The sequence below is a fragment of the Pristiophorus japonicus genome, chromosome 9 (genome assembly GCF_044704955.1).
Source record: "Pristiophorus japonicus isolate sPriJap1 chromosome 9, sPriJap1.hap1, whole genome shotgun sequence".
NCBI classification, from domain to species: Eukaryota; Metazoa; Chordata; class Chondrichthyes; family Pristiophoridae; genus Pristiophorus; species Pristiophorus japonicus.
In genome coordinates, this window is record NC_091985.1 from 35186290 (window position 1) to 35198205 (window position 11916).

Here is an 11916-nt window from a genome sequence, read left to right on the forward strand (position 1 = left end):
ATCTCCTTTCCTCCCCCCCCATCTCCTTTCCTCCCCCCCCATCTCCTTTCCTCCCCCCCCATCTCCTTTCCTCCCCCCCCATCTCCTTTCCTCCCCCCCCATCTCCTTTCCTCCCCCCCCATCTCCTTTCCTCCCCCCCCATCTCCTTTCCGCCCCCCCCATCTCCTTTCCTCCCCCCCCATCTCCTTTCCTCCCCCCCATCTCCTTTCCTCCCCCCCATCTCCTTTCCTCCCCCCCCATCTCCTTTCCTCCCCCCCCATCTCCTTTCCTCCCCCCCCATCTCCTTTCCTCCCCCCCCATCTCCTTTCCTCCCCCCCCATCTCCTTTCCTCCCCCCCATCTCCTTTCCTCCCCCCATCTCCTTTCCTCCCCCCCCATCTCCTTTCCTCCCCCCCCATCTCCTTTCCTCCCCCCCCATCTCCTTTCCTCCCCCCCATCTCCTTTCCTCCCCCCCCATCTCCTTTCCTCCCCCCCCATCTCCTTTCCTCCCCCCCATCTCCTTTCCTCCCCCCCCATCTCCTTTCCTCCCCCCCCATCTCCTTTCCTCCCCCCCCCATCTCCTTTCCTCCCCCCCCATCTCCTTTCCTCCCCCCGCATCTCCTTTCCTCCCCCCCATCTCCTTTCCTCCCCCCCCATCTCCTTTCCTCCCCCCCATCTCCTTTCCTCCCCCCGCATCTCCTTTCCTCCCCCCCCATCTCCTTTCCTCCCCCCCATCTCCTTTCCTCCCCCCCCATCTCCTTTCCTCCCCCCCCCATCTCCTTTCCTCCCCCCCATCTCCTTTATCCCCTTCTCCCCCATCCCTCCTCCGTGCCCCCATCCCTCCCCCTTCTCCCCCTTCCCTCCCTCTCCCTCTACCCCCACTCATCCCCCTCCCCTCGCTGTCAGAAACACAGACACTGACAGACAGAGAATGAGAGACACACAGACAGACAGAGAGATAGAGACACTGACAGAGACACACTGGGGGGGGGGGGGGGTATCCTAGCACGCTGTTGGAGGGCTCCCGATGCTGCAGTCGGTAAGTAGAAAATGTTTTATTTATTGATTTAAAAAAAAATTATTTCTTATTAATTTTTTTTTGATTGATTTATGGGTTGATTTATTTATGTATTTATCATTTATTATTGATGATGGCTCTTTATTTGTAAAACTGAAGTGTTTAATGTTTGTAAACTTCCCTTTAAACACCCCCACTCCCCCATTCCCTACGCCTGATTTTCTAAAGTGTAGACAACGTTTTTTGAGCGTACAAAAATCTTCACTTACTCCATTCTAAGTTAGTTTGGAGTAAGTTTGCACTGACGAAACTTTGAAAACAGGCGTAAGTGGCCGGACACGCCCCCTTTTGAAAAAAAATTCTGTTCCAAAGTAAAACTGTTCTAACTGACTAGAACTGGAGCAAACTAAATGACGAGAATTCCGATTTCTAAGATACTCCGTTCTACACCAGTTGCTCCTAAAAATCAGGAGCAAATCATGTGAAAACTTGGGGCCATAATTTCTAGTAGATATTCGCTTTATTCTGCATTTGATTTTTTTCATATTTCTTTTGTAGGTTCTTCTGTAGTCCCAAAGAAGTTTGTCTATCTGATCAGAAAATTGAAGATAATGTAATATCTAATGCAACAGAGAGACACAAGGACCTGAGCCCAATAAGTCCTTGTAAGAGTGAGAAAAATGACCTTTTGGCGACAAATATAAGCAGCAATGACTGTGAACAGGATGAAAAGTCAGCTGACCTTTTAAACACCAGTCCAAGTGCCAATACAACTCTTGCAGAGTTTCATTCAGTGGCCAGGAAAAGTTTAAGTGCTTTCAGTTGGTCTGGAGACCTGAGGGAAAAATCTAGGACACCCAGTCCTGCTGCTGGCTTATCTGTATTGCAGCAATTCCACAGAAAGGTGGCATACTCGAGTCTAAGTAAATGTAATGACAGTAAAGCAGTGACAAAAAGTGATCAGCCATTCCTTCCGGAACAATCTGAGGAATCCAAAGATGATGACCCTGAAATGATGTCCTCTCCACAATCACCTCTTGGTATTAGTTCTTCTCGAGGCAGTTTGTGCAGTGGTTTCGATTCCTTGGGCTCTTCTCAAAAGTCCAGGAGTTCTGATTTTGATGTAAGATTTGTGTTTACATTGGAATGCTTTTAAGACTTTTACTGAAATGATAAATAACATCAACTTGTTTATTAATGCATTTATCCTTTTGATTTTTTTTTTGATGAAAGGAAACCAGTGATAACACAGCATTACATGATCAAATTTCTAGTCCCAACACTCTGTCAGAATTACCTGAGAAAACTACTGTAACTGTAAAGCATAGGGTAAGTATACGAGCTGTGTGTACACCCATTCTGCTCTGGAGAGGAGGGTTATCTCCAATTAAGATAGATATGTTTGCAGATGACACTAAACTGGATGGCGGTGTGAGTTGTGAGGAGGATGCTAAGAGGCTGCAGGGTGACTTGGACAGGTTAGGTGAGTGGGCAAATGCACGGCAGATGCGGTATAATGTGGATAAATATGAGGTTATCCACTTTGGGGGCAAAAACATGAAGGCAGAATATTATCTGAATGGCGGCAGATTAGGAAAAGGGGAGGTGCAACGAGACCTGGGTGTCATGGTACATCAGTTATTGAAAGTTAGCAGGCAGGTACAGTAGGCAGTGAAGAAGGCAAATGGTATGTTGGCCTTCATAGCTAGGGGATTTGAGTATAGGAGCAGGGAGGTCTTACTGCAGTTGTACAGGGCCTTGGTGAGGCCTCACCTGGAATATTGTGTTCAGTTTTGGTTTCAATCTGAGGAAGGACATTCTTGCTATTGAGGGAGTGCAGCGAAGGTTCACCAGACTGATTCCCGGGATGGCTGGACTGACATATGAGGAGACTGGATCGACTGGGTCTGTATTCACTGGAGTTTAGAAGGATGAGAGGGCATCTCATAGAAACATATAAGATTCTGACGGGACTGGACAGGTTAGATGCAGAAAGAATGTTTCCGATGTTGGAGAAGTTCAGAACCAGGGGACACAGTCTAAGGATAAGGGATAAGCCATTTAGGACCGCGATAATGAGAAACTTCTTCACTCAGAGAGTTGTTAACCTGTGGAATTCCCTACTGCAGAGAGTTGTTGATGCCAGTTCATTGGATATATTCAAGAGGGAGTTAGATGAGACCCTTACGGCTAAAGGGATCAAGGGGTATGGAGAGTAAGCAGGAAAGGGGTACTGAGGGAATGATCAGCCATGATCTTATTGAATGGTGGTGCAGGCTCGAAGGGCCGAATGGCCTACTCCTGCACCTATTTTCTATGTTTCTATGTTTCTAATTAGAAGTTCAGAGTAATAAGATTAGAGAGCTCTTTTAAGAAGGACTCTTAACTAGTAATACGAGAAGGGGATTGACTTCGGCTATGATGCTGATGTCCCTCTCCATGGTGGAATAACCCGTGGTGTTCATAGCCACTTGGGTGATGTACCAGAGGATCACTGACACCTGCAGGGCTATAGTGCAGTGTCTCAACCCCTTCGAAAAAAGGGCAAAGTTGCCCAAAAATGGTTTGAACCACAAAAATGACTATGCTGAGAATCTTGAAATTTGTTGTGTTAGAATCATTTACATAAACCCTAGTGCACATCCCCTCTTCTTCATTCCCTCCTCATTTTAGCTGACTATTCCAGGGATCAGATTATCATGTTTCATACTAAATGACCTGAAGGCAATTTCTTTACTTCAGTTCTGGGTGGTATTGGGGGAGTTTGGGATAGAAAAATATATGGCTTTTTAAACAAAAATATGATTCTTCTGGAAAGAAGTTGATCTCTTTGGTAGTTGATGCTTAATCAGATACATTTGTACCCTTTTTAATGCTGAGCTGTGGTATTTGTCTTTAATACAAAGCTGTAACCAGAAATGGATTTGGCGATAGTACTGCTGTAGATTTACTAAATGCACTTTTCATTCAGGTTCCCGGGTTACACAAACTGAGCCCCGGATCTTTTGGAAAGTCCATTAAACTGAAGCTTCCAGGACCAGCCAAAGCCAGCGGGTTAAACAAAAGGTCAATGTCACTGCAGAAAAGGAAATCTGTCCCAAACAACGAGAACAAGCCTGAGCTGCAGGTTACAATCCGTGATTTATGGAAGAAATTTGGATTTAAGGGGTAAGTACTGCTAACTGGAATGGTACTCGTTACATGGGCTGTTTGGTGCCTGCTTTCTCGGCCTGTTTTTATGACTGTGAGCCATGGCGTACATTTTTTACATTTGAAGTTTGACGGGGCAGCCAAATGTTGTGCGCATCCTTTAAAACTTTTTCTTAAGTAGTTACTTGAAAAAAATGAATGAGGGTTGGAGGCATTTATAGGAAGAGGGTGAGAAAATGAGAAAGAATTAGACAGACTTGCTTTCAAATGGCAAACGGTGCTCTTGTTGAGTGCATTCCACGCAGTGTGGTGGTCTGTGACTGAGGTTGAAGGATAACCCACTGGGGCTGCTTCTCCTGCTGTCTTCATTCACTGCTGCAACCATAAAAAAAAGTCTTTGAATCCGCTGTGGTCTCTTATTGTCTATTACATCCTGTGGACTGGATGCTGTGAAAACCACATGACCCAAAATCCTTCGGTATGATTTGTTTGTGGTAAGCATGTCTGCTTCCTGCTATCAACATGGTTACCAGAAACCAATCACCACTTCCGTTGTGCAACCGACTTGTCCAATCCCTGGCAACCCAGGCTCTCTGGTCCAGCCTGGCTCCCAGGTAACATCTGGCTTCTTTCTTCCCCAAATGACAATTAATTAATGTACATGACCTACAGTTGTGTAAATGTACATTAATGGGCTGTGTCTTTCATTGCCTGATTTGAGTTGGCCTTCTTTGCAGTTGCCTGATATGGTCCTATATTTCAATCCTACTGACTCGCTGTATTCAGTATGCTTGCAGCAAGAGTCTGCAGTACTGCTGGTTGGCAGAGCCATTCTAGTTTTTATGATGTGGAGCTGGTTTCTTCTTGCTATTTGGAATGGACTAGTTTTGGAGTGTGAGGAGGGATGCTGGATAGTCCCTTCTTCCAGTCCTGTTCCTTTAGGCCATTGTTTCTACCTCTACACACTTAACATTTAAACTACCAGTCTCCCTTTCTGTATCCAAACCTAGATTTGTTTCAGCTGCTCCCACTTTAACCTCTGTCACTCAGCAATTCTGCTGTGAGGTCTCCGTATTGTTTTACTGTTTCCCCTACCCTGTCCATTAAATTTCAACATCTTGGTTAGACCACAATTAGTGCTGGGTACAGTTCTGGTCGTCATATTACTAAAAGGATATAGAGGCACTGGAAAGGGTGCAGAGAAGATTTACAAGGATGATACCAGAAATGCGAGGGTATACATAATCGGAAAAGGATGAACAGGCCGGGTCTTTTTTCTCTTGAAAAACGAAGGCTGAGGGGTCCCTAATACGAGTCTTCAAAATTCTGAACGGTTTTGATAAATAGATAGAGAGAGAATGTTTCCACTTGTGGGGAAGAGCAAAACTAGAGGTCATCAATATAAGATAGTCACCAAGAAATCCAATAAGGAATTCAGAAGAAAATTCTTTACCCAAAGAATGGTGAGAATGTGGAACTTGCTGCCACAGGGAATGGTTGAAGCAAAAAGTATAAATGCATTTAAGGGGAGGCTAGACAAGCAAATGAGGGAGAAGGGAATAGAGGGTTATGGTGATCGATTTCATTAGGAAAGACTGGAGTGGACTGGTTGGGCCTACTGGCCTGTGTCTGTGCTGTATATCCTATCTAATCCTCTGTAAATCTCTCAATCCTTTTCAGAAAATTTAAACTAAATACAACTTCTTTTTCACTGAAAATGTCATGTTTTAGTGTGATAGTACAAGGATTGAGAATGTTTCAAATTCAGACTGTGCCTAGTATATAGACCAATTCAGAAGAGAGTTGTATGTCAACATTTTAGCTACTAACAAACTGTTTTGCTCTCCATAGGGAATCCAAGATGCTTCAATCTAGTCAAAAGCCTGACCCAATGTCCCTCGTCGAGGACAACTTGCAAATTTTGACCCCAGAGACTGATCAAAGTATTTTATTGAGGTCGGAATGTAGTTCTGTGCAAAGATCCATACAATGGTGAGGAGATCCATGAAGATGTTTAGGCTCAACTCAATGTAGCTAGAGATATTTGATCTATTATGGTTAATATCCCTAATTTAACCATAATGGAAATATAGGCTGGAATTTTCTACAGGGCAGCGGGGGGGCATCCGAAGCAGGTGGGAGGCTGGCCAACTTTAAAGGCAGGGCCTGATTTGCATGTGAGGCCTCTGTTTCCCACTCGGTGTTGGGCGGGGGAGGGGTGGGGGTGTTGGCTGGAAGATTGAGGGGAAGGGGTGGGGTGGGGGTGGGGGGCGTGGCCAGCCGGATGATCGGAGGGTGGGTGGGGAAGAGAAGATCGAGGCCAGCAACCAGAGGATTGTGGCCGGCCTCAGCATTATTGGAGGGGTAGGCCTCATGGTGGGGATCAGAGGCCCTCGTGAAGATGGGGGTGGGGGCGGCGGTCTCCAATGGCGTGGGGTGGGTTAGGTAGGGACCCTGGATCCAGGAGATGGGTATAAAGCCACATACCTCCTGGATGCAGCAGTCTCCACCTCGCTTTAACTGCCGGGCTTCACGAATTGTGTGAAATCCGTCCACAGGCAGTTAAATTCAAAATGGAATTACCAAAGAGCCTTCCAGCCTCACTATAATATTTAAATTAAGGCCCCCCCCCCCCCCCGGATCTGGCATCTACTAAAAGTGGGAGGGTTGGAGGCGGGATCATGTCGGGAATCCCATTTGTACCAATTTAACTGCTCCCACACTCCAAACCAACTTTTTTTTTAGGGGAAAATTCCGGCCATTAAGTTGGGGCAGTTGGGGCAGACGGTGCAAGGTGGCAATAATCTACATAATTGCCATCGAGAGAAACCTCTTTTTATACCTTTTTTTAAAAAAAATGACTGAACTGGATATTGACTAAAGAACTGAATTTTATTATTTTTGAGCATAGTGGTGCGCAATGCAGTTCTGTGACACAAAAAATGATTGTTTTACACTGGTTTAGACCATCAAATGAGGATTCATAAACTTAAAAATGTTGTTTTGGCTCATCCTTGATGTTGGGGAGGAAAATGCCTCATGCTTCACGGAAAAGTTAACCGAGTTACGTCCTCCCCAAATTGGCCAGGGTCTACAATGGGAGGGAGAGCTGTACTGCCAAATTGCTACCGGGGCAGCAAATTTGAAAATGACCCTCAATGTCTACAAAACAGATATATTGAATGTATATAGGGCCTTGCCATGTCAGTATATCGTGTTTCACAAATTGAACCATTTTTTAAGTGCGGAGACCATTATGTAGGCACTTGTATCATTAGTCTGTACCTGCAAATTACCATCAAATAACAATGAGTTGAATAACCAGTTGATCTGTTCTTATTTTGGTGGTGGTATTGGTTGAAGGAGGAATTTTGACCAGGCCACTGAGTAACCTCCCTGCTCTTTGAATAGTGTCGTAGGATCTTTAGTGTTGACCTGAATGTACAGGTGACCATGGCTTACTGTCTCATCTGAAGTTCAACAGTTCTGAGAATGCAGCATTCTCAGTATTAAAGAGTGCCAGCCAGAAAATTACTTCAAGGATGCTGGGAATTCTTGACACACCAGAGTCAGTGCCAGAGTCGGTCATTACAGTTTATATAAATGTTAACTAGCAGAAAAGGGCTGCTTTTATATCAGTCCAAAGTGATGGCGAGTGGGCACTGATAAATCTGATGCACCCCAGAATCAAACATAAGAACATAAGAAATAGGAGCAGGACCAGATTACTGTTTGGTGGCATCAGCAAAGGAAAAGGTATTGTAATTTATTATTTAGATGCCTCAAAATTATATTGACTGTTGCATGTGAAACAAACACAAATTTTACAAATGGATTAAAATCCACCACTCCCCCCCCCCCTCCGCCCCACCACCAATCCTGTCTTTAACTATCCCCTCAGCTGTTTTGTTTGTTACTGCTATTTGCCAAGTGGAGCTGTTGAGACTTTATTAGCAGGGGTGTCTTGGTTAACAACTTATTGTGGTATGGAAATGAAGGAATTTTATCTTGCATTTGTTCATATTGTAACTAGAGGCACCCTGATGCCAGCGGCAGTGCTGTAAAGATGTCGGCTTTGGCTCAGTGGTCGCACTCTCATCTTTGAGTCAGAAGGGTGTGAATTCAAGTCCCACTCCAGAGACTTGAATACATGGGGGCTGAAATTCCCCTGTTGTGTGCCTCCGAGGGGCGCTAATATTTTCCCGGAGGGGGGGGCTCTACCAGCTCCCGAGAAATTGCGTGGAGTTAGCAAAGGTGCAAATACAGTAGCACCCTGGGCCACTGCGCCTCCGGTAATGACGTCATCACCGTGCGCGGCGACCCCTTCCTGCGCTGCAGTGGAAGTTGGCCAGTGCCCCATGAGGCCGCCGCAGGTCGCGAACCGGACCGCACGCCCATCGAGGGTTATAAGTTAAAGGGGAGGTGTGCTGCAGCGCGCCGCCAGCCACCGTTCCCCCCCCATCGACTCATCGGCCGGGCCGCTGACCAACGATATCGCGGGGTCCAGGCTACGACTGTGCGGCCCGGCACTCCCGATTCGGTGCTGGACAGCGGCCACGGCACACCTCATCCCTGGTGGCCCAATGCAGGCCATCAAAGGGCCTGCCGAGCTCCCAGCGCCCCTCCCCTATAATGGAAGGGGAGGGGCGTTGATGCGCGTCAGCGCTTGCCGTGTAGCGCTCCGCGATGTGCCCGGGTAACACCCCGATCCCGCCCCAAAAGGAAATGGAGCGTGTGACACTGCGCTTTACTTCCAGTGGGGGCGGTAACCCCAATTTCACTTCCGAGGCCGGACTTCTGTGCCGGGCGCAGAATGTCTGGCCCCGGTGAGGTTACCATCCTCAACCAGGACGATAGCCAATTTCATCCCCATACACTCTTCTCGGGTGCCATCTTTCGGATGAGATATTAAACCGAGGCCGCATCTGCCCTCTCGGGTCGATGTTTGGAAGAAGAGCAGGGGAGTTTTTTTTCCAGTGTCCTGGCCAATATTTATCCCTCAACCAACATCACTAAAACAAGATTATGTGGTCATTATTTCATTGCTGTTTGTGGGAGCTTGCTGTGAGTACAAATTTGCTGCCACGTTTCCTGCACTACAACAGTGACTACACCTCAAAAGTACTTCATTGGCTGTAACGTGTTTTCTTTGTGTCTGAGAGACAAGGCAGCACAGAAACCCAAGGTGGTTTTCCAGGTGCCATAAGAGGGGAAGTACCGTCAGTAATAAACATAAATTATCATAATTAATGGCGCTAAATGCTGCAAGCTGCCAATTCTTGGGGTGAGGGCAGGTTGAGCTCACCTATACTTGTGGATTTTGCATTCCTATATTTCCCACTGTTCCTACTGTTCTGAAATCTGCCCCAGAGCTAAATCGGTTAGATTTCTGAGCACTGGTAGCCCGAGTGCATTGCTTTAGTAAGAAACATGTTATAAAGTGACAGAGCTATTATTTTAATCAATCTAAAGTGGGGGTAACCATGTAAGATAAATCTTAACCAAGATATTTTACAGTTCATTGTACGGATACGGTTTTGTACACAGGACGTTTGTTATCTTGAGTGCACTTTTTTTGTACAAGGGAGTCTGTCTTTTGATTGTATCTACTGTAGCTCTTCGTCATGTAAAATACGCTGAAAATAAAACCCTCGAACACTTTTTGTTTGTTTTATTACACATGAACACAGACTGTACTCATTTCTTTTGTTAAGTACTTCTAACCTGGTACAAAGTGATGCAAGGGTTAAAAATGTAAATACTGAGGATAATCTTGATCACTGATTTACAATTTTCATAGAAGAATCAACAGATGCAGAATTAAACCTCCAAAACATTGATTATAAATGACAGAATGCTGAGTACCTGTAATAAAAATAGCATTTGACATTTCAGTCATCATAAAACCGTGACCCCCTAGGCGCCCAATGGCGTGGCGAAAGCGGGGGGGGGGGGGGGTGCGGATACAAAATGCCAGAGTTGGAAAACAGAATTTGCGAGGAAGTATTGTAGGGCTAGAGGAGATTAGGACACCAGCAGGAAATGTACGTCAGGAAGGACAGAAGTGATAGGTGAGTGGGATTTGATGCAGGATGGGATAAGAATCTTGGATGAGCAGAAGTTTATATGGGAGGCCAGCCAGGAGAGCATGGTCTGGAGATGACAAAGGAATGGGTGAGGGTTACAGTAGCAGCGGGGCTGAGGTAAGGGCAGAGGCTGGCGATGTAATGAAGGTCGAAGACAGCAATCTTTGTCTTGGAGAGTACATGGAATTGGGACCTCAATTTGGGATTGACCAAGATAACCAGCCTGTGAACAGAGGTTCAGCCTGGGGCAAATGGCCAGGCAGAGGATGGAATTGGTTGAATGGGTACAGAGTTTGGGCTGGGGACTGAAGATAATGGGGTAGAAATTCCGATGTCCCTGGGCCCGTACGCTGTTTCTATTTAGTGCTTTGCCCGCGGGAAGCTCTCGAGAGGAATTTCTCTCCCTATGACTTCAGTCTTCCCAATGTTTAACTGGAGGAATTGCGCCTCATCCAAGATGATGGACAGGCAGTCACAGCACAGAGGCAATGGAGGGGTTGAAAGGGTGCTCACTTGACCATTGCGTGCTCCTATTATGTTATCTGTATGTGCCAAGAGTTGTGACACATTAAAATTGGGACAACTATGTGGGGTGCTGGCAGTCGGAATGCCTTGCAGCAGCAAGTCTGATGGCATGGCGCCACAACTGTATTGGCAGCATCATTGCTCACTGGGATGTTTTTGGGCAGGTTTAGTTCCTGGTACAGTCAGTTTGTTATGTAAACTTTTGTGTTAGATTTTATCAAAACTAAAACATTTTGAAAGTTGCAGCAAATGCTTTTCTAATAACTCTACAGCTGTCCCCGCCCCCCCCCCCCCCCCCCGTGTTAATAAACAAGGCCATATGTTTTACACAAAATGCTGGAAATGTACAGTAAGCATCTCAAAAAAGTTAGGTTAATATTTTGCATCGAAACTTCATCACTGATCTCTACCTTAAAATGTTACATGGGTGGAGGATGGGAGGCCAGCCAGGATGTTGATGGGCCTGTTGTCTATCTCTCAATTTCAGATTTCCAGTTTTGACAAAAGGTTCATCTTTTCTATTTATAGCTGCTGGTTGATCTGATTTGATGTTCCAGAACTTTCTATTTTTAGTTCAGCATTTGCTGTTTTTAGTCCCAAAGCACCTTGCAAGCAACTTTACATTTGACAGTTCTTAAACGATGAGGGGTTATGGGGAACAGGCAGGGAAGTGGAGCTGAGTCCATGGTCAGATCAGCCATGGTCTTATTGAATGGCGGAGGAGCAGGCTCAAGGGGCCGTATGCCTACTCCTGTTCCTATTTCTTATGTTCTTATGTTTTCTTTAAAAACTCTGCAGTGGCCCCGAGTTCAAATTATTTCAGGGACAACTCGTAGCTTATGTGAAGAAATGTTGTACTAAAATCTCTTGTTTCTCGCGTATGCTTTAGTCTCTCATCAGTACTGTAATTGCTAAATCATTGTTCATTTTTCTTCCTCATTGTTTGAGTGTTTAAGATTCTGTTTTAAATTTTTTTTAATTGATTGGTTTTACTTTCATTATCCACCATTCACGTTATGCAAAATCTTTCTCCCCAGTTTCAACTTTGTCCCCAATCATTTTCCAGCAAAATAAAACAAGTGACTATGGCCAGGACAACCCCCATGCTAAAATATCCACATTTGGCTGTTCTCTGATATGGTTCCCTGTAACACCCCAG

The 11916-nt window shown here is 45.6% G+C and overlaps 1 protein-coding gene across 2 annotated transcripts in view; it reads left to right on the forward strand.

Moving 5' to 3' along the window:
• exo1 (exonuclease 1) overlaps positions 1 to 6288 on the forward strand; it is a 40835-nt gene extending 34547 nt beyond the window's left edge. For both annotated transcript variants that reach the window (XM_070888657.1, XM_070888656.1), the window contains exons 11-14: positions 1555 to 2119; positions 2230 to 2325; positions 3968 to 4164; positions 5998 to 6288. In XM_070888657.1, coding sequence (XP_070744758.1) covers positions 1555 to 2119; positions 2230 to 2325; positions 3968 to 4164; positions 5998 to 6142 — 1003 coding nt within the window. In that variant the 3' untranslated portion in view covers positions 6143 to 6288. The remainder of the gene's footprint in view (positions 1 to 1554; positions 2120 to 2229; positions 2326 to 3967; positions 4165 to 5997) is intronic.
• The last annotated feature ends 5628 nt before the right edge of the window (positions 6289 to 11916 follow it).